Source organism: Oncorhynchus nerka, linkage group LG22, assembly GCF_034236695.1.
Source record: "Oncorhynchus nerka isolate Pitt River linkage group LG22, Oner_Uvic_2.0, whole genome shotgun sequence".
Classification (NCBI taxonomy): Eukaryota; Metazoa; Chordata; class Actinopteri; order Salmoniformes; family Salmonidae; genus Oncorhynchus; species Oncorhynchus nerka.
The window spans coordinates 82,257,887-82,278,581 of record NC_088417.1 but is presented as its reverse complement, the minus strand read 5'-3'; the positions used below and the strand labels follow the sequence as shown (position 1 = coordinate 82,278,581).

The following is a 20,695-nucleotide window of genomic DNA, read 5'->3' as shown; positions in this document are numbered from 1 at the left end:
GGGATAGCTAGTAATGCCAACCAACGTGGCTGCATGTCTTTCATCAATGGTTCTTTCCTTCCTTTTTCTCTCTCTCGATCTCACACATTCTATTCCTCTGTCCCACACTCTCAACCCTCATGTTCTCTCTATCCTAAACCCACTGCTCTCAAGAGTGTCCGTTACATAAACTAGAAAGTGATCAAGACAAGAACCCTACAGTCACCCAAACATACCCCCCACCTAATTCTTCCTCTGAAACCACAGGTGCAGTGTTAAGCCTCCATAGAGCCAAACTTCGTTCACCCCTACACACACCCCCAGCACACTGCCCTCTGTGGTTCCCAGTCTCATGCAGTCCCATCGCTGCAGCAGAACATCTGTACTGGGATCAGGTTTTGCTTGGGGATCATGAGCCACATCCTGACTGGAAGAAGGCTGGGATGGACCTACTGCTGCTGTTGCTCCTCAGACCATAGAACCATAGCCCTAATGCTGCTGGGCCTCAGACCATAGAACCGTAGCCCTAATGCTGCTGGGCCTCAGACCATAGAACCGTAGCCCTAATGCTGCTGGGCCTCAGACCATAGAACCGTAGCCCTAATGCTGCTGGGCCTCAGACCATAGAACCGTAGCCCTAATGCTGTTGCTCCTCAGACCATAGAACCGTAGCCCTAATGCTGCTGGGCCTCAGACCATAGAACCGTAGCCCTAATGCTGTTGCTCCTCAGACCATAGAACCGTAGTCCTAATGCTGCTGGGCCTCAGACCATAGAACCATAGCCCCAATGCTACTGGGCCTCAGACCATAGAACCGTAGCCCTAATGTTGCTGGGCCTCAGACCATAGAACCGTAGCCCTGATGCTGCTGGGCCTCAGACCATAGAACCGTAGCCCTAATGCTGCTGGGCCTCAGACCATAGAACCGTAGCCCTAATTCTGCTGGGCCTCAGACCATAGAACCGTAGCCCTAATGCTGCTGGGCCTCAGACCATAGAACCGTAGCCCTAATTCTGCTGGGCCTCAGACCATAGAACCGTAGCCCTAATGCTGCTGGGCCTCAGACCATAGAACCGTAGCCCTAATTCTACTGGGCCTCAGACCATAGAACCGTAGCCCAAATGCTGCTGGGCCTCAGACCATAGAACCTTGGCCCTAATGCTGCTGGGCCTCAGACCATAGAACCGTAGCCCTAATGCTGCTGGGCCTCAGACCATAGAACCGTAACCCTAATTCTGCTGGGCCTCAGAACATAGAACCGTAGCCCTAATGCTGCTGGGCCTCAGACCATAGAACCGTAGCCCTAATGCTGCTGGGCCTCAGACCATAGAACCTTGGCCCTAATGCTGCTGGGCCTCAGACCATAGAACCGTAGCCCTAATGCTGCTGGGCCTCAGACCATAGAACCGTAGCCCTAATGCTGCTGGGCCTCAGACCATAGAACCGTAGCCCTAATGCTGCTGGGCCTCAGACCATAGAACCGTAGCCCTAATGCTGCTGGGCCTCAGACCATAGAACCGTAGCCCTAATGCTGCTGGGCCTCAGACCATAGAACCGTAGCTCTGATGCTGCGGGGCTTCTGTACCCTGCTCTAGCCTCCACTGAACTTACAGTAGGTCTACTTTCAAATACTGATCCCACAACTTGACTTTACCTAAATGGAATAGGCACAAAGAAAATGCCATCCTATAATGCCACAGCAATTACACTGAAATAACATCTATGTAGGAAACGTTATTTCACAAGAGACTGCAATGTCTGTGTAGTGTAGAGAAACTTTGTGATAGAGCAACATGTTGCCATGGTGTGATCCTCTCAGGCAGTAGAGTACGGAAGGTGGGATCTGGGATAGGGAGAGGGTGAGCTGACCTTGTTTACATTGCTGAGTCTAGTAGATGATAAAGCCAGTCATTTTCCACTGCTTGTGGCCTTACCGCGTCTCCACATGTTACAGCCTATGTTATGTTTATCTAAAATGGATATCATTCTGAAATGCATATCATTCTGAAATGGATATCATTATGAAATGAAGAAATGGATATCTTTCTGAAATGGATATCATTCTGAAATGGATATCTATCATTCTGAAATGGATATCATTCTGAAATGCATATCATTCTGAAATGGATATCATTCTGAAATGGAGAAATGGATATCTTTCTGAAATGGATATCATTCTGAAATGGATATCATTCTGAAATGCATATCATTCTGAAATGGATAGCATTCTGAAATGCATATCATTCTGAAATGGATATCATTCTGAAATGCATATCATTCTGAAATGGATATCATTCTGAAATGGAGAAATGGATATCATTCTGAAATGAATATCATTCTGAAATGCATATCATTATGAAATGAATATCATTCTGAAATGCATATCATTCTGAAATGGATATCATTCTGAAATGGAGAAATGGATATCATTCTGAAATGAATATCATTCTGAAATGCATATCATTCTGAAATGGATATCATTCTGAAATGGCATCATACTGGGTCTTTCACTGGCTGGCGTTCACTCCTGTCCTGCATGGCGGAAAGACTCAAGGACTATCAGCAGCCATGTCACACATACTGTCTACTACAGAACAAAATAGGCCTACATTCAATGGGTAGTAGAATAGTCATTTGTGTAAGTTGTAACACCACACTATAAGGTGTAGGGCCTATTCAGAAAATATTATTCTTTGGGAACTTTACATCAGCCTAAATAACAGGTGGCAAATTAACCACGGTGTGAAGATTTATGAGTTACCTCCCATGTGTGCTAATTTAGAGAACCATGACTGATCTGTCCCAGCAGTACTGGGAAGAAGGCAGAGAGAGGGCTGAGAGAAAAAGGGCTGAGGGGAGGGGCTGAGAGAGAAAGGGCTGAGGGAGAGAGGGCTGGGAGAGAGAGGGCTGAGGTAGAGAGGGCTGGGAGAGAGAGTGCTGAGGGGGAGAGGGCTGGGAGAGAGAGGGCTGAGGGGGAGGGGCTGAGAGAGAGAGGGCTGAGGGGGGCTGAGGGAGAGAGGGCTGGGAGAGAGAGGGCTGACAGAGAGAGGGCTGGGAGAGAGAGGGCTGAGGGGGAGAGGGCTGAGGGAGAGAGGGCTGGGAGAGAGAGGGCTGAGGGGGAGAGGGCTGGGAGAGAGAGGGCTGAGGGGGAGGGGCTGAGAGAAAAAGGGCTGAGGGGGAGAGGGCTGAGGGAGAGAGGGCTGGGAGAGAGAGGGCTGAGGGAGAGAGGGCTGGGAGAGAGAGGGCTGGGAGAGAGAGGGCTGGGGGGAGAGGACTGGGAGAGAGAGGGCTGAGGGGGAGAGGGCTGGGAGAGAGAGGGCAGAGAGAGAGAGGGCTGAGGGAGAGAGGGCTGGGAGAGAGAGGGCTGAGGGGAAGAGGGCTGGGAGAGTGAGGGCTGAGGGGAGGGGCTGAGAGAGAGAGGGCTGAGGGGAAGAGGGCTGGGGGAGAGAGGGCTGGGAGAGAGAGGGCTGAGAGGTAGAGGGCAGAGAGAGAGAGGGCTAAGGGGGAGAGGGCTGAGGAAGAGAGGGCTGGGGGAGAGAGGGCTGAGGGGTAGAGGGCAGAGAGAGAGAGGGGCTGAGGGGGAGAGGGCTGAGGGAGAGAGGGCTGGGAGAGAGAGGGCAGAGAGGTCGAGGGCAGAGAGAGAGGGCTAAGAGGGAGAGGGTTTTGAGAGAGAAAGGGTTGATAGAGAGGGCTGAGGGGGAGAGGGCTGAGGGCAGAGGGAGAGAGGGCTGAGGGGGAGATGGCTAAGGGGGAGAGGGCTGAGAGAGAGGGCTGAGGGGGAGATAGCTGAGGGGGAGAGGCCTGAGAGAGAGGGCTGAGGGGGAGAGGGCTGAGAGAGAACTGGGTTAAGGGTAGATGGCTGAGAAGGAGGGCTAGAAGAGAGAGAACGGACTGGGACAGACAGACAGTCTGTCTCTCTGACTGACCAGACACAAGTCTTCATTCACTGCGTCCACTAAAACAGCAGTTTGGGTTGGTAGGCTGAGCTTTAAACATGAGTGGAAAACGAGAAGCAGCTGGTCTCCTGTCCTCCCAGCTCGGCCTGCTTGCCTGTCTGTCTGTCTGTCTGTCTGTCTGTCTGTCTGTCTGTCTGTCTGTCTGTCTGTCTGTCTGTCTGTCTGTCTGTCTGTCTGTCTGTCTGTCTGTCTGTCTGTCTGTCTGTCTGTCTGTCTGTCGCTGTGTGTGTGTGACAGAGAGAGAGGGTTCTGTGCTTCATGGTAGAACTGATGCCCACACGCTCCACAAAGGTGTGTCTGTGAGTGACTGCTATTTTCATTACCTTACATCAGACAGAGACAGAGAAAGACAGACAGAGGGTTGAAATAGTCCATTGTCCTTACTCCTGACCTATGTGACCTAAGTCAAGTGATATACTTTGTAGATGTCTCCATTGACCGAAGTCTCCCACACTGATCATCAGTCAAGTATTTGGAGACAAACTGTTAAAGCTGCCACCAACTGAGCACTACAGCCATTGCTGATAGCTTTTAAGCCTAGCCTTGGTACTTTATAAACAATGTAGCCACCAAGTCTCAGCACTTTATCAGCCCACAGTGCATATCAAAACCAGAAGCATAGCAGGACCATTCTCTCTACGCCAGACAATCCTGGAACATTCCAAGGTGTTTAGTGACTTACAGTATGTGCCATTCAAGGCCATCAATAAATTTGATTATTCTCTGCTTGTTTATATGATGTTCTGTCTGCAATGCACAATAAATAGTGTATTCCTCCTCCTGGACCCACATTGATGTATAACTGTAAAATAATAGTGCTATAACATGGAATGGGTCGGCTGATTACCCATAATTACCACATTAGGTGTAGGTCATTAGCAGCCACATAGCACCTGGAAGGAGCACACAAGGTATCTTTTATCTGAGGGAAAATCTAGTTACAGTAAACAGAGAGGGGCAGAGGTTTTACAGACAGAGATTAATTAACCCCTTCTTCAGTAAACAGAGAGGGGCAGAGGTTTTACAGACAGAGATTAATTAACCCCTTCTTCAGTAAACAGAGAGGGGCAGAGGTTTTACAGACAGAGATTAATTAACCCCTTCTTCAGTAAACAGAGAGGGGCAGAGGTTTTACAGACAGAAGATTAATTAACCCCTTCTTCAGTAAACAGAGAGGGGCAGAGGTTTTACAGACAGTGATTAATTAACCCCTTCTTCAGTAAACAGAGAGGGGCAGAGGTTTTACAGACAGAAGATTAATTAACCCCTTCTTCAGTAAACAGAGAGGGGCAGAGGTTTTACAGACAGTGATTAATTAACCCCTTCTTCAGTAAACAGAGAGGGGCAGAGGTTTTACAGACAGAGATTCATTAACCCCTTCTTCAGTAAACAGAGAGGGGCAGAGGTTTTACAGACAGAAGATTAATTAACCCCTTCTTCAGTAAACAGAGAGGGGCAGAGGTTTTACAGACAGAGATTAATTAACCCCTTCTTCAGTAAACAGAGAGGGGCAGAGGTTTTACAGACAGAGATTAATTAACCCCTTCTTCAGTAAACAGAGAGGGGCAGAGGTTTTACAGACAGAGATTAATTAACCCCTTCTTCAGTAAACAGAGAGGGACAGAGGTTTTACAGACAGAAGATTAATTAACCCCTTCTTCAGTAAACAGAGAGGGGCAGAGGTTTTACAGACAGTGATTAATTAACCCCTTCTTCAGTAAACAGAGAGGGGCAGAGGTTTTACAGACAGAAGATTAATTAACCCCTTCTTCAGTAAACAGAGAGGGGCAGAGGTTTTACAGACAGTGATTAATTAACCCCTTCTTCAGTAAACAGAGAGGGGCAGAGGTTTTACAGACAGAAGATTAATTAACCCCTTCTTCAGTAAACAGAGAGGGGCAGAGGTTTTACAGACAGAAGATTAATTAACCCCTTCTTCAGTAAACAGAGAGGGGCAGAGGTTTTACAGACAGAGATTCATTAACCCCTTCTTCAGTAAACAGAGAGGGGCAGAGGTTTTACAGACAGAGATTAATTAACCCCTTCTTCAGTAAACAGAGAGGGACAGAGGTTTTACAGACAGAGATTAATTAACCCCTTCTTCAGTAAACAGAGAGGGACAGAGGTTTTACAGACAGAGATTAATTAACCCCTTCTTCAGTAAACAGAGAGGGACAGAGGTTTTACAGACAGTGATTCATTAACCCCTTCTTCAGTAAACAGAGAGGGACAGAGGTTTTACAGACAGAGATTAATTAACCCCTTCTTCAGTAAACAGAGAGGGGCAGAGGTTTTACAGACAGAGATTAATTAACCCCTTCTTCAGTAAACAGAGGGACAGAGGTTTTACAGACAGAGATTAATTAACCCCTTCTTCAGTAAACAGAGAGGGACAGAGGTTTTACAGACAGAAGATAAATAAACCCCTTCTTCAGTAAACAGAGAGGGGCAGAGGTTTTACAGACAGAATATTAATTAACCCCTTCTTCAGTAAACAGAGAGGGGCAGAGGTTTTACAGACAGAGATTAATTAACCCCTTCTTCAGTAAACAGAGAGGGGCAGAGGTTTTACAGACAGAAGATTAATTAACCCCTTCTTCAGTAAACAGAGAGGGACAGAGGTTTTACAGACAGTGATTAATTAACCCCTTCTTCAGTAAACAGAGAGGGGCAGAGGTTTTACAGACAGAGATTCATTAACCCCTTCTTCAGTAAACAGAGAGGGGCAGAGGTTTTACAGACAGAGATTAATTAACCCCTTCTTCAGTAAACAGAGGGACAGAGGTTTTACAGACAGATATTAATTAACCCCTTCTTCAGTAAACAGAGAGGGGCAGAGGTTTTACAGACAGTGATTAATTAACCCCTTCTTCAGTAAACAGAGAGGGGCAGAGGTTTTACAGACAGATATTAATTAACCCCTTCTTCAGTAAACAGAGAGGGGCAGAGGTTTTACAGACAGATATTAATTAACCCCTTCTTCAGTAAACAGAGAGGGGCAGAGGTTTTACAGACAGAGATTAATTAACCCCTTCTTCAGTAAACAGAGAGGGACAGAGGTTTTACAGACAGAGATTAATTAACCCCTTCTTCAGTAAACAGAGAGGGGCAGAGGTTTTACAGACAGAAGATTAATTAACCCCTTCTTCAGTAAACAGAGAGGGGCAGAGGTTTTACAGACAGAGATTCATTAACCCCTTCTTCAGTAAACAGAGAGGGGCAGAGATTTTACAGACAGTGATTAATTAACCCCTTCTTCAGTAAACAGAGAGGGACAGAGGTTTTACAGACAGAAGATTAATTAACCCCTTCTTCAGTAAACAGAGAGGGGCAGAGGTTTTACAGACAGAAGATTAATTAACCCCTTCTTCAGTAAACAGAGAGGGGCAGAGGTTTTACAGACAGAGATTAATTAACCCCTTCTTCAGTAAACAGAGAGGGACAGAGGTTTTACAGACAGAGATTAATTAACCCCTTCTTCAGTAAACAGAGAGGGGCAGAGGTTTTACAGACAGAAGATTAATTAACCCCTTCTTCAGTAAACAGAGAGGGACAGAGGTTTTACAGACAAAGATTAATTAACCCCTTCTTCAGTAAACAGAGAGGGGCAGAGGTTTTACAGACAGTGATTCATTAACCCCTTCTTCAGTAAACAGAGGGACAGAGGTTTTACAGACAGAGATTAATTAACCCCTTCTTCAGTAAACAGAGAGGGGCAGAGGTTTTACAGACAGTGATTAATTAACCCCTTCTTCAGTAAACAGAGAGGGGCAGAGGTTTTACAGACAGTGATTCATTAACCCCTTCTTCAGTAAACAGAGGGACAGAGGTTTTACAGACAGAGATTAATTAACCCCTTCTTCAGTAAACAGAGAGGGGCAGAGGTTTTACAGACAGTGATTAATTAACCCCTTCTTCAGTAAACAGAGAGGGGCAGAGGTTTTACAGACAGTGATTAATTAACCCCTTCTTCAGTAAACAGAGGGACAGAGGTTTTACAGACAGAGATTAATTAACCCCTTCTTCAGTAAACAGAGAGGGACAGAGGTTTTACAGACAAAGATTAATTAACCCCTTCTTCAGTAAACAGAGAGGGGCAGAGGTTTTACAGACAGTGATTCATTAACCCCTTCTTCAGTAAACAGAGAGGGGCAGAGGTTTTACAGACAGAGATTCATTAACCCCTTCTTCAGTAAACAGAGAGGGGCAGAGGTTTTACAGACAGAGATTCATTAACCCCTTCTTCAGTAAACAGAGAGGGGCAGAGGTTTTACAGACAGAGATTAATTAACCCCTTCTTCAGTAAACAGAGAGGGGCAGAGGTTTTACAGACAGTGATTAATTAACCCCTTCTTCAGTAAACAGAGAGGGGCAGAGGTTTTACAGACAGAGATTAATTAACCCCTTCTTCAGTAAACAGAGAGGGGCAGAGGTTTTACAGACAGAGATTAATTAACCCCTTCTTCAGTAAACAGAGAGGGACAGAGGTTTTACAGACAGAAGATTAATTAACCCCTTCTTCAGTAAACAGAGAGGAGCAGAGGTTTTACAGACAGAAGATTAATTAACCCCTTCTTCAGTAAACAGAGAGGGGCAGAGGTTTTACAGACAGTGATTCATTAACCCCTTCTTCAGTAAACAGAGAGGGGCAGAGGTTTTACAGACAGTGATTAATTAACCCCTTCTTCAGTAAACAGAGGGACAGAGGTTTTACAGACAGAGATTAATTAACCCCTTCTTCAGTAAACAGAGAGGGACAGAGGTTTTACAGACAGAGATTAATTAACCCCTTCTTCAGTAAACAGAGAGGGGCAGAGGTTTTACAGACAGAAGATTAATTAACCCCTTCTTCAGTAAACAGAGAGGGGCAGAGGTTTTACAGACAGATATTAATTAACCCCTTCTTCAGTAAACAGAGAGGGGCAGAGGTTTTACAGACAGATATTAATTAACCCCTTCTTCAGTAAACAGAGAGGGGCAGAGGTTTTACAGACAGAGATTAATTAACCCCTTCTTCAGTAAACAGAGAGGGACAGAGGTTTTACAGACAGAGATTAATTAACCCCTTCTTCAGTAAACAGAGAGGGGCAGAGGTTTTACAGACAGAAGATTAATTAACCCCTTCTTCAGTAAACAGAGAGGGGCAGAGGTTTTACAGACAGAGATTCATTAACCCCTTCTTCAGTAAACAGAGAGGGGCAGAGATTTTACAGACAGTGATTAATTAACCCCTTCTTCAGTAAACAGAGAGGGACAGAGGTTTTACAGACAGAAGATTAATTAACCCCTTCTTCAGTAAACAGAGAGGGGCAGAGGTTTTACAGACAGAAGATTAATTAACCCCTTCTTCAGTAAACAGAGAGGGGCAGAGGTTTTACAGACAGAGATTAATTAACCCCTTCTTCAGTAAACAGAGAGGGACAGAGGTTTTACAGACAGAGATTAATTAACCCCTTCTTCAGTAAACAGAGAGGGGCAGAGGTTTTACAGACAGAAGATTAATTAACCCCTTCTTCAGTAAACAGAGAGGGACAGAGGTTTTACAGACAAAGATTAATTAACCCCTTCTTCAGTAAACAGAGAGGGGCAGAGGTTTTACAGACAGTGATTCATTAACCCCTTCTTCAGTAAACAGAGGGACAGAGGTTTTACAGACAGAGATTAATTAACCCCTTCTTCAGTAAACAGAGAGGGGCAGAGGTTTTACAGACAGTGATTAATTAACCCCTTCTTCAGTAAACAGAGAGGGGCAGAGGTTTTACAGACAGTGATTCATTAACCCCTTCTTCAGTAAACAGAGGGACAGAGGTTTTACAGACAGAGATTAATTAACCCCTTCTTCAGTAAACAGAGAGGGGCAGAGGTTTTACAGACAGTGATTAATTAACCCCTTCTTCAGTAAACAGAGAGGGGCAGAGGTTTTACAGACAGTGATTAATTAACCCCTTCTTCAGTAAACAGAGGGACAGAGGTTTTACAGACAGAGATTAATTAACCCCTTCTTCAGTAAACAGAGAGGGACAGAGGTTTTACAGACAAAGATTAATTAACCCCTTCTTCAGTAAACAGAGAGGGGCAGAGGTTTTACAGACAGTGATTCATTAACCCCTTCTTCAGTAAACAGAGAGGGGCAGAGGTTTTACAGACAGAGATTCATTAACCCCTTCTTCAGTAAACAGAGAGGGGCAGAGGTTTTACAGACAGAGATTCATTAACCCCTTCTTCAGTAAACAGAGAGGGGCAGAGGTTTTACAGACAGAGATTAATTAACCCCTTCTTCAGTAAACAGAGAGGGGCAGAGGTTTTACAGACAGTGATTAATTAACCCCTTCTTCAGTAAACAGAGAGGGGCAGAGGTTTTACAGACAGAGATTAATGACCCCTTCTTCAGTAAACAGAGAGGGGCAGAGGTTAACCCCTTCTTCAGTAAACAGAGAGGGGCAGAGGTTTTACAGACAGAGATTAATTAACCCCTTCTTCAGTAAACAGAGAGGGACAGAGGTTTTACAGACAGAAGATTAATTAACCCCTTCTTCAGTAAACAGAGAGGAGCAGAGGTTTTACAGACAGAAGATTAATTAACCCCTTCTTCAGTAAACAGAGAGGGGCAGAGGTTTTACAGACAGTGATTCATTAACCCCTTCTTCAGTAAACAGAGAGGGGCAGAGGTTTTACAGACAGTGATTAATTAACCCCTTCTTCAGTAAACAGAGGGACAGAGGTTTTACAGACAGAGATTAATTAACCCCTTCTTCAGTAAACAGAGAGGGACAGAGGTTTTACAGACAGAGATTAATTAACCCCTTCTTCAGTAAACAGAGAGGGGCAGAGGTTTTACAGACAGTGATTAATTAACCCCTTCTTCAGTAAACAGAGAGGGGCAGAGGTTTTACAGACAGAGATTAATTAACCCCTTCTTCAGTAAACAGAGATGGACAGAGGTTTTACAGACAGTGATTAATTAACCCCTTCTTACAGGCAATCATTTCAAAAACAAACTCAATGAAACTTGACCATCACACCTATTTTATGTGTGTGTGTGTGTGTGTGTGTGTGTGTGTGTGTGTGTGTGTGTGTGTGTGTACAGTGCATTCGTAAAGTATTCAGACCCCTTCACTAATCCCACATTTTGTTACATTACAGCATTATTCTAAAATTTATTAAAATGCCCCCCCCCCCTCATCAATCTAAACATAATACCCCATAATGGCAAAGCAAAAACTTTTTTTTAGACATTTTTGCTAATGTATTAAAAATGTACAACGGAAATATAACATTTACATAAGTATTCAGACCCTTTACTCAGTACTTTGGTGAAGCATTATTGGCAGCGATTACAGCCTCGGGTCTTCTTGGGTATGACGGTACATGCTTGGCACACCTGTATTTGGGGAGTTTCTCCCATTCTTCTCTGCAGATCCTCTCAAGCGCTGCCAAGCTTGTAGCGTCATACCCAAGAAGACTCAAGGCTGTAATCGCTGCCAAAGGTGCTTCCATTTTAGAATAAGGCTGTAATACAACAAAATGTGAAATAAGTCAAGGGGTCTGAATACTTTCCTGAACACACTGCATGTGTACCTTTTGGTTATAAAGCTTGACACCCAACTGTGTTCTTAACAAATGTGTGACGACTGTCTCAAAGTCCAACAGCACACCACACCATACACCACACCATACACCATACCACACCATACACCATACCACACACTATACACCACACCATACACCATACCACACCATACACCATACCACACACTATACACCACACTATACACCACACCACACCATACCGTATACAGGAAGAAAACAGAAGTTTAATAGACTAAATAATACAAAACCTTCCCATTCAAAAGACACCAGCTATAGTATAACAGAAGCTTATGCATATGTAAACTAGGTTTGCTCAAAATGATTGACACTTGTTGCTCTGTACAAACAAATGCAAATATCCATGATTAACTCCACATAATCAATATCTTTCTCCAAGTTGATAGCCTTTGAAACAGGAGCGATGACAAAGAGCGTAATCTTCCCCAGCCGAGCCTCCAGCCGTGGATCCCCTGCAGTCCATCACAAAGCTTTCAGTGGCATTCATTGAAAATGACAACTGGCTGTCCATCTTAAAGCAATTCAAAACTTGGGGGGGGCAGATGACTGCTAATGCTCACATGCTAGACCCGGTGGAGATCATAATATATTTGCCCCTTCATAAATACCGCTGGGCAAAAAATAGACCCACAGCCAACCTCCCAATGAGTCTGTGCACCTCCTCACCCCAACAATACACAAAGCAAACCTGCCTGCAGTTTGTGAAAAAATGCCTTCGCTCAGTAAATCAAAGTGTCTAACACTGCAGTACTCTACCACTAGGTTAGGGAACATCACAGAAAGAGTGTCTAACACTGCAGTACTCTACCACTAGGTTAGGGAACATCACAGAAAGAGTGTCTAACACTGCAGTACTCTACCACTAGGTTAGGGAACATCACAGAAAGAGTGTCTAACACTGCAGTACTCTACCACTAGGTTAGGGAACATCACAGAAAGAGTGTCTAACACTGCAGTACTCTACCACTAGGTTAGGGAACATCACAGAAAGAGTGTCTAACACTGCAGTACTCTACCACTAGGTTAGGGAACATCACAGAAAGAGTGTCTAACACTGCAGTACTCTACCACTAGGTTAGGGAACATCACAGAAAGAGTGTCTAACACTGCAGTACTCTACCACTAGGTTAGGGAACATCACAGAAAGAGTGTCTAACACTGCAGTACTCTACCACTAGGTTAGGGAACATCACAGAAAGAGTGTCTAACACTGCAGTACTCTACCACTAGGTTAGGGAACATCACAGAAAGAGTGTCTAACACTGCAGTACTCTACCACTAGGTTAGGGAACATCACAGAAAGAGTGTCTCAACACTGCAGTACTCTAACACTGCAGTACTCTACCACTAGGTTAGGGAACATCACAGAAAGAGTGTCTAACACTGCAGTACTCTACCACTAGGTTAGGGAACATCACAGAAAGAGTGTCTAACACTGCAGTACTCTACCACTAGGTTAGGGAACATCACAGAAAGAGTGTCTAACACTGCAGTACTCTACCACTAGGTTAGGGAACATCACAGAAAGAGTGTCTAACACTGCAGTACTCTACCACTAGGTTAGGGAACATCACAGAAAGAGGACAAGTTATTAATAACCCAACTAGATTAATAGACTTGCATTCAATATGTCAGGAATCAAACTATATAACCACCAATCAGACAATCAGTTAAGTACCAAAAACAAAAGAATATAGACCATGCTGAAGTTTGTTATAAGTTAGCACAGACAGACAGACAGACAGACAGACAGACAGACAGACAGACAGACAGACAGACAGACAGACAGACAGACAGACAGACAGACAGACAGACAGACAGACAGACAGACAGACAGACAGACAGACAGACAGACAGACAGACAGACAGACAGACAGTCCTGCAGTAACAGCGATGGAGTAGATAGTCCTGTATTGGGCTACTCACCATCAGTCCCGGGTCTCAGTGAAGCCAGTCCAGTCACCAGCAGTACAGTCCTCCAGGCCCATCCCCACGGCAACCACACAGCCACCATCCTACTGTTCTGTACCACCGCACGCACAATCCCTGAGACACTAGCTGGCAACACAGCTCGCCACTACGCAGAGAGGATGTGTGTGTGACTCTACGTGAGTGAGTGCCAGTCCCCCTCTGTCTCTTCTGCGATCTCAGGAACTCCTCACAACACACTGCCACCCTGCAGCCTCCAGCGCTATGCACTGACAGCCTGGGAGAGAGAGGAAGAGAGAGAGAGAGGAGAGGAGGAGGAGGAGGAGGGAGTTACTCAGTTGCTCTCTGTCACAGCGTTGTTTGACCAGCCTTTTCTCTGAACACCTCGTGGGGAGAACAACAGAGGTACAGCTAAGCCTCCCTGGACCCCACCACACACACACACACACACACAGACGCAAACACACATGCAAACACACACACATAAATACCCACTGGCACACATACACTCACGTTCAAAAAGTAGGACTTTGGCAGAGGGGCAAAAGAGGGCAGCAAGGGGAGTAGTGGAGCTAAAGTTGGGTTGAATGGGGTCTGTGAAAGGGCATATATAAAACCAGTTTGTCCTCTGAAGACAGAGACACAGAGAGGCTGAAAGCATGGAGGATGAGAGGGAAAGTAAGAATGTTTCTCATAGATTCAAGGCAATGTGTTTTTGTTACTTCTTCCAGTGAAAGAAGTGCCGATGTATCTCAGAATATCTCTGGGGACCAGGAGAGAAGCTCCTGTGTGTGACAGCTCATCTCAGACCAGTTACAGAGCAGTAGGCAAAGTGTGAAGCAAACACACACAGCCTGACACACACGCGCGTACACATTGACAAAAGCTCTTCACAGGTCATGTGATTATCACCCACACCTCCAGCTAGCAACACACCCCCCTCTCTCACCAATCCACTTATATATATATATATATATATATATATACACACACACACACACACACACACACACACACACACACACACACACACACACACACACACACACACTGCCTCCCAATTGGACCAAATTCCACCAGGCAGCACAATACTTTCTGTGGGTTATAACCTTAAAAGGATTAGCCTAACTATTACCAAGATTATATCAAGTTTGCTAGAGTGCCCCTCAAAACAGTTCGCTGTGGTGTGAAGGTGTAACAGGGCCAAATAACATACGGTGTCATTCTATGCCGTGATTTTGTGGAGGGTGTGTTTAACAACGAGAGATAAAAAAAAATCTGTGGTCCAAATGGTGGGGTGAGCGGTAGGTGGCCAAATAAAGACAATAACAGCTGCCATATTGTCCTGATGGCAGTGAAGAATGTGGTTAGAGGAAAAACAACCAAATGGGCTGATCTTCTCCTACACCTGTTATGTCTCCATAAGGACCTCCGTGAACAGCAGCTTGAATCCACTTCTCTCCCAGCCAGGATAGGGGCTTCTCTCCCAGCCAGGATAGGGGGCTTCTCTCCCAGCCAGGATAGGGGCTTCTCTCCCAGCCAGGATAGGGGCTTCTCTCCCAGCCAGGATAGGGGGCTTCTCTCCCAGCCAGGATAGGGGCTTCTCTCCCAGCCAGGATAGGGGCTTCTCTCCCAGCCAGGATAGGGGCTTCTCTCCCAGCCAGGATAGGGGGCTTCTCTCCCAGCCAGGATAGGGGCTTCTCTCCCAGCCAGGATAGGGGCTTCTCTCCCAGCCAGGATAGGGGCTTCTCTCCCAGCCAGGATAGGGGCTTCTCTCCAGCCAGGATAGGGGGCTTCTCTCCCAGCCAGGATAGGGGGCTTCTCTCCCAGCCAGGATAGGGGCTTCTCTCCCAGCCAGGATAGGGGCTTCTCTCCCAGCCAGGATAGGGGGCTTCTCTCCCAGCCAGGATAGGGGGCTTCTCTCCCAGCCAGGATAGGAGGCTTCTCTCCCAGCCAGGATAGGGGCTTCTCTCCCAGCCAGGATAGGGGGCTTCTCTCCCAGCCAGGATAGGAGGCTTCTCTCCCAGCCAGGATAGGGGGCTTCTCTCCCAGCCAGGATAGGGGCTTCTCTCCCAGCCAGGATAGGGTGCTTCTCTCCCAGCCTGGATAGGGGGATTCACTCCCAGCCTGGATAGGGGGCTTCTCTCCCAGCCTGGATAGGGGGCTTCTCACCCAGCCTGGATAAGAGGCTTCTTTCCCATTCAGGATAGGGGACAGGACAGGGGGTCAGTAGACAAGGGCTGTAGTCTGGAACTCTTTCCCTGCAAGGCTGTATGTCTATCTGTCACTCCTGATTTGCGCCGCGCTCTGGATTAAATGTGATAAGTCTGCCTTTCCTGGAGCACGAGTGCATGAGGAGGGATGTGAACGGGTCAGCGCACCTCACACACCCCCTCTGAGCTGCATCAAACGCCCAGCGTGGAGTCCCCCTGCCCTGATCAAGCAGCCGCGAAGAACCAGGGAGATGTGAGGGGGTTTGGGGGGTAAGGGGCGCAGCAGGTGGGGGTGGTTAGTGGGGGTCTGGTCGGGCAGATAAAGGAGTTTTGGAAGTAGCGGCGGGCTGGTGGGCTGGCTGGTGTTTTGAGATGTTAAATTAACCCTTTCTATCCTGACCGCTTTCACTATTGCTTTGATTCCTCTGCTGAGCTCCAAACCGCAGATCCACTTTTCAAGTCTTGTTCCATATAGCCAGCCATCTGTTGGTTAGGTTTCTTAAGAAAAACAATCTGTCAGCACCTTGACAGCTTCATGCAACCACACTGTTATTAGCTGTTGCTCTCCAACTAAACCCTGATCAGTGAAACAGGAGTATTTGCTTGGACATGCAAAGCACCTGTATACAACAGCTTGACTCATTTGGCTGGTACTTGGTGTCATCGTTGGTTATCACTACCACCCACAAATATGACCTTTGAGAACAGTTGTAAAAAAACATTAGCAGTAATGTGGCATGAAAATATGCCCAACTTCTCAAAATTCAAAAAGGAAAACTTTGAGACAAAACACCTTTTGTCATACTGCAAGAGAAATGGTGAAGAATAACCTCACCACTAAGCCATGGCAACAAAAGGCCGTGACAACAGCCCAGATGATTAAATTACAATGGGCCAGCGAAGGAATGCGTGTCATGAGCAATGTTCCGCCGACGGCCACACTGACCCCGGGCTCCGTGAGAAATGGGGGGGGGGGGATTTGCCTGAGGCCTCAGAAAAATCGGGGGACTATCGGCAGCTCAGTGGTTAAACTTGCTGCTGTCACACAATCTAGGGCTGAATTTTCACAGTTTATTACCGTGGCAACACAGCTGCCTGGAGCAGGGAGCCCAATCAGGGTGCAGGGATGGAGAGGACTGCGACATCATGTTTATCCCAAGGCCAGACAGTGAGACGTACCTCCTTTTGTGGAGCGCTCATCATCCTCATTTTACATGAAGAACACTGAGATCTTGTTAAATACACCCAGCTCCCATCTCCCACCAGGCTCCTGGTTTTTCTATAGAGCCAAGTTTGTGGGATAATAACCAATGCTGTTAAAATGTTTTTTAAATAAAAACGTATCCACCTGCTTTGGCAGTTTGACACGATAGCAGTTTCAGAAGCAGCATCGTAAGTGTATGACACAGCACTCTCTAAATCATTATGTGGATCCCATATATAAATGATCTCCCATTTAAATGGGACCCCCCCTCCTTCTCTCCAGTCCACAGCTCTCCTCTCCTGCAGAGTCTCATCCAGAGAGAGAAGAAAGAACCTTATGAATATGCAAGAGCCACACAATGGCACTGCACAGAGATTATACTCCGATTCAAGCTTTGAAGTCCAAAAGAAAGAGTGAGTAGAAAGAAAAATCAAACTTGAAGGACAGTAAAAGACTGTCACAGCAAGGCTCTCTCTCTCTGTGAGGGAGCTGCGGAAAGCACTTATATTTCTGCAGATGATAATGGATAAGACTCCTCCGCAAACCCATTCCACAAGATAATGATAGCTGGCCTTAATTCTGAGATTCTGTATTCAGCAGTTCTGAAATAAAAACACAATTGAGTTGAGAACACAAAGGGAACGAGAAACAAGGTCTTAGTATACAGAAGGACAGAACAGTTTTTACAATTGTCATTTCTGAAAATAAAACTGAATGCCACCAACTTCAAATGCAATTGGGGCCATTTAGTCGACTGATCGATTGTTTGGTTGATAGGCTGTTAGTCGACCAACATTGCTTTAGGCCAGCGGCAGCCCCCCCAAAAAATCACTCTAAGACATGTGCTACTGAAATTGTATATGGTTATATTACGTAGGAACAATGGTGCAACACTAATAAAAATATGATTATTTTATAACAGATGCGCTTTCTCACGTGATGGATAACAGTTACTCTCCATGGTTCTGAAACAGTGCGCTGCTGAGTTAACCAGGATATTGGTGTAGGGAACAGAGCTGTGGAGGCAGCAGCGGAGTTAGAAGATGAGAAAACAGCCATTGCCTTCATTGGCTAAGAAAAGTGAGGAGAGGAAACCACAACTTAATTAGGTCTATAATCAACAGCCTAACTATTAAATGTGCCTGGCTTTATAAATCATCCATATACTGTATATCTACAGAAATAAGACAGATCCTGCTTCTGTTGCCTGTTTCAGTGTTTGTTTGAGTGTTTGTGAGCACCAACCACAACATGTTGGATAAACAACTTTACACATTCGGCTGTTTTTAATAAAGGCTTTACTTTAAAAAATGTTTGAGAACAGCCTCTCTGGTATTATTTATAATTGATTTAGTGTTGTTTACACGGTTCCAAATTGTCTGAAAGTTACATTTATAATAACCATTCTTTTTCTTGACCTCCTTATTGTTATTATTGTTATTATTGTTATGGTCATCATTATTATATTAATAAGTCATGCCATTATCATTAGTAGGCTTAATATGGCCGCCTTGTATAACCACCATTGAGCTGTCGTCCTTACTTAGGCCTATATTTCAATACATCTATAAGCTACAATCATTCATTATACGAGTCATTCAAGCATTTTAGTTTTAAAATAAAATAACAAAGCAACCCTTGAATAATTAGCGTAAAGCAATATATAAACCTTTCCATTTTGGAATTTGCATTCATGAATGAATGCGACTGGTTTTAGAATTTGCTGTAATAAAGGCGTTACAACAGACTCTCTGGTACGCTTATCATTTATTTTACATTGTACATAGTTTACATTGTTCCAAACGGTCAGAGAAATTATATTGTAAGCTAATGGCACATGTTAGGGACATAATATACACGCAGCGCTGGCTCCTTACCTTATTTTTCTTGATCTCCAATATTTTCCACAACTAGTCAAATTTATTCCACACACCGGGGTGGCAGGTAGCCTAGTGGTTATAGCGTTGGGCCAGTAACCGAAAGGTTGCTAGATTGAATCCTCGTGCTGACAAGGTAAAAATCTGTCGTTCTGCTCCTGAACAAGGCAGTTAACACACTGTTCCTAAGCCAACATTGTAAATAAGAATTTGTTCTTAACTGACTTGCCTAGTTAAATAAAGGTTAAATTCAAAAATACATCTGACTTCCCTTTACCTTCTGAGCAACCAGTAAACATTCCCCCATTTTGTGTTTATTTGTCACATCCTCTATCCATTTTCTGTCACATGTGTTACGGTGTTCAGAGTTTGGTATAACCAATTTTGTGATGTGATTATGATATGCTATAGGATAGGCCCTATTGGTCACGTGCATGCGATGCATACATGTGTCATGTAAAGAGAGCAAGAGTTGAGGGTATAGGGACTGTTTTTCCTAAACAAATGAGGGATTTCGGGAAAGATAACTTTTCAATCAGAAATGGCTATAATTATGTTGCGGCTTCAGCAACATGGACAGAGCGATAAACACTGTTGATGTTATGAGGTGGTCGCTGCAGCAGGGAGGAGAGAAAGACAACACTATAAACACTGTTGATGTTATGAGGTGGTCGCTGCAGCAGGGAGGAGAGAAAGACAACACTATAAACACTGTTGATGTTATGAGGTGGTCGCTGCAGCAGGGAGGAGAGAGAGACAACACTATAAACACTGTTGATGTTATGAGGTGGTCGCTGCAGCAGGGAGGAGAGAAAGACAACACTATAAACCCTGTTGATGTTATGAGGTGGTCGCTGCAGCAGGGAGGAGAGAGAGACAACACTATAAACACTGTTGATGTTATGAGGTGGTCGCTGCAGCAGGGAGGAGAGAGAGACAACACTATACACACTGTTGATGTTATGAGGTGGTCGCTGCAGCAGGGAGGAGAGAAAGACAACACTATAAACACTGTTGATGTTATGAGGTGGTCACAGCAGCAGGGAGGAGAGAAAGACAACACTATAAACACTGTTGATGTTATGAGGTGGTCGCTGCAGCAGGGAGGAGAGAGAAAGACAACACTATAAACACTGTTGATGTTATGAGGTGGTCGCTGCAGCAGGGAGGAGAGAAAGACAACACTATAAACACTGTTGATGTTATGAGGTGGTCACAGCAGCAGGGAGGAGAGAAAGACAACACTATAAACACTGTTGATGTTATGAGGTGGTCGCTGCAGCAGGGAGGAGAGAGAGACAACACTATAAACACTATTGATGTTATGAGGTGGTCGCTGCAGCAGGGAGGAGAGAAAGACAACACTATAAACACTGTTGATGTTATGAGGTGGTCGCTGCAGCAGGGAGGAGAGAGAGACAACACTATAAACACTGTTGATGTTATGAGGTGGTCGCTGCAGCAGGGAGGAGAGAGAGACAACACTATAAACACTGTTGATGTTATGAGGTGGTCGCTGCAGCAGGGAGGAGAGAAAGACAACACTATAAACACTGTTGATGTTATGAGGTGGTCGCTGCAGCAGGGAGGAGAGAGAGACAACACTATAAACACTGTTGATGTTATGAGGTGGTCGCTGCAGCAGGGAGGAGAGAGAAAGACAACACTATAAACACTGTTGATGTTATGAGGTGGTCGCTGCAGCAGGGAGGAGAGAGAGACAACACTATAAACACTGTTGATGTTATGAGGTGGTCGCTGCAGCAGGGAGGAGAGAGAAAGACAACACTATAAACACTGTTGATGTTATGAGGTGGTCGCTGCAGCAGGGAGGAGAGAAAGACAACACTATAAACACTGTTGATGTTATGAGATGGTCGCTGCAGCAGGGAGGAGAGAGAGACAACACTATAAACACTGTTGATGTTA

General features: G+C 45.3%; 1 protein-coding gene across 2 annotated transcripts in view; it reads right to left on the bottom strand.

Moving 5' to 3' along the window:
- Positions 1-20,695, bottom strand: part of LOC115119318 (bone morphogenetic protein receptor type-1B-like) — a 177,020-nt gene that overhangs the window by 25,244 nt on the left and 131,081 nt on the right. For both annotated transcript variants that reach the window (XM_065007475.1, XM_065007476.1), the window contains one exon: positions 13,470-13,749. In XM_065007475.1, the coding sequence (XP_064863547.1) occupies positions 13,470-13,557 (88 nt within the window). In that variant the 5' untranslated portion in view covers positions 13,558-13,749. The remainder of the gene's footprint in view (positions 1-13,469; positions 13,750-20,695) is intronic.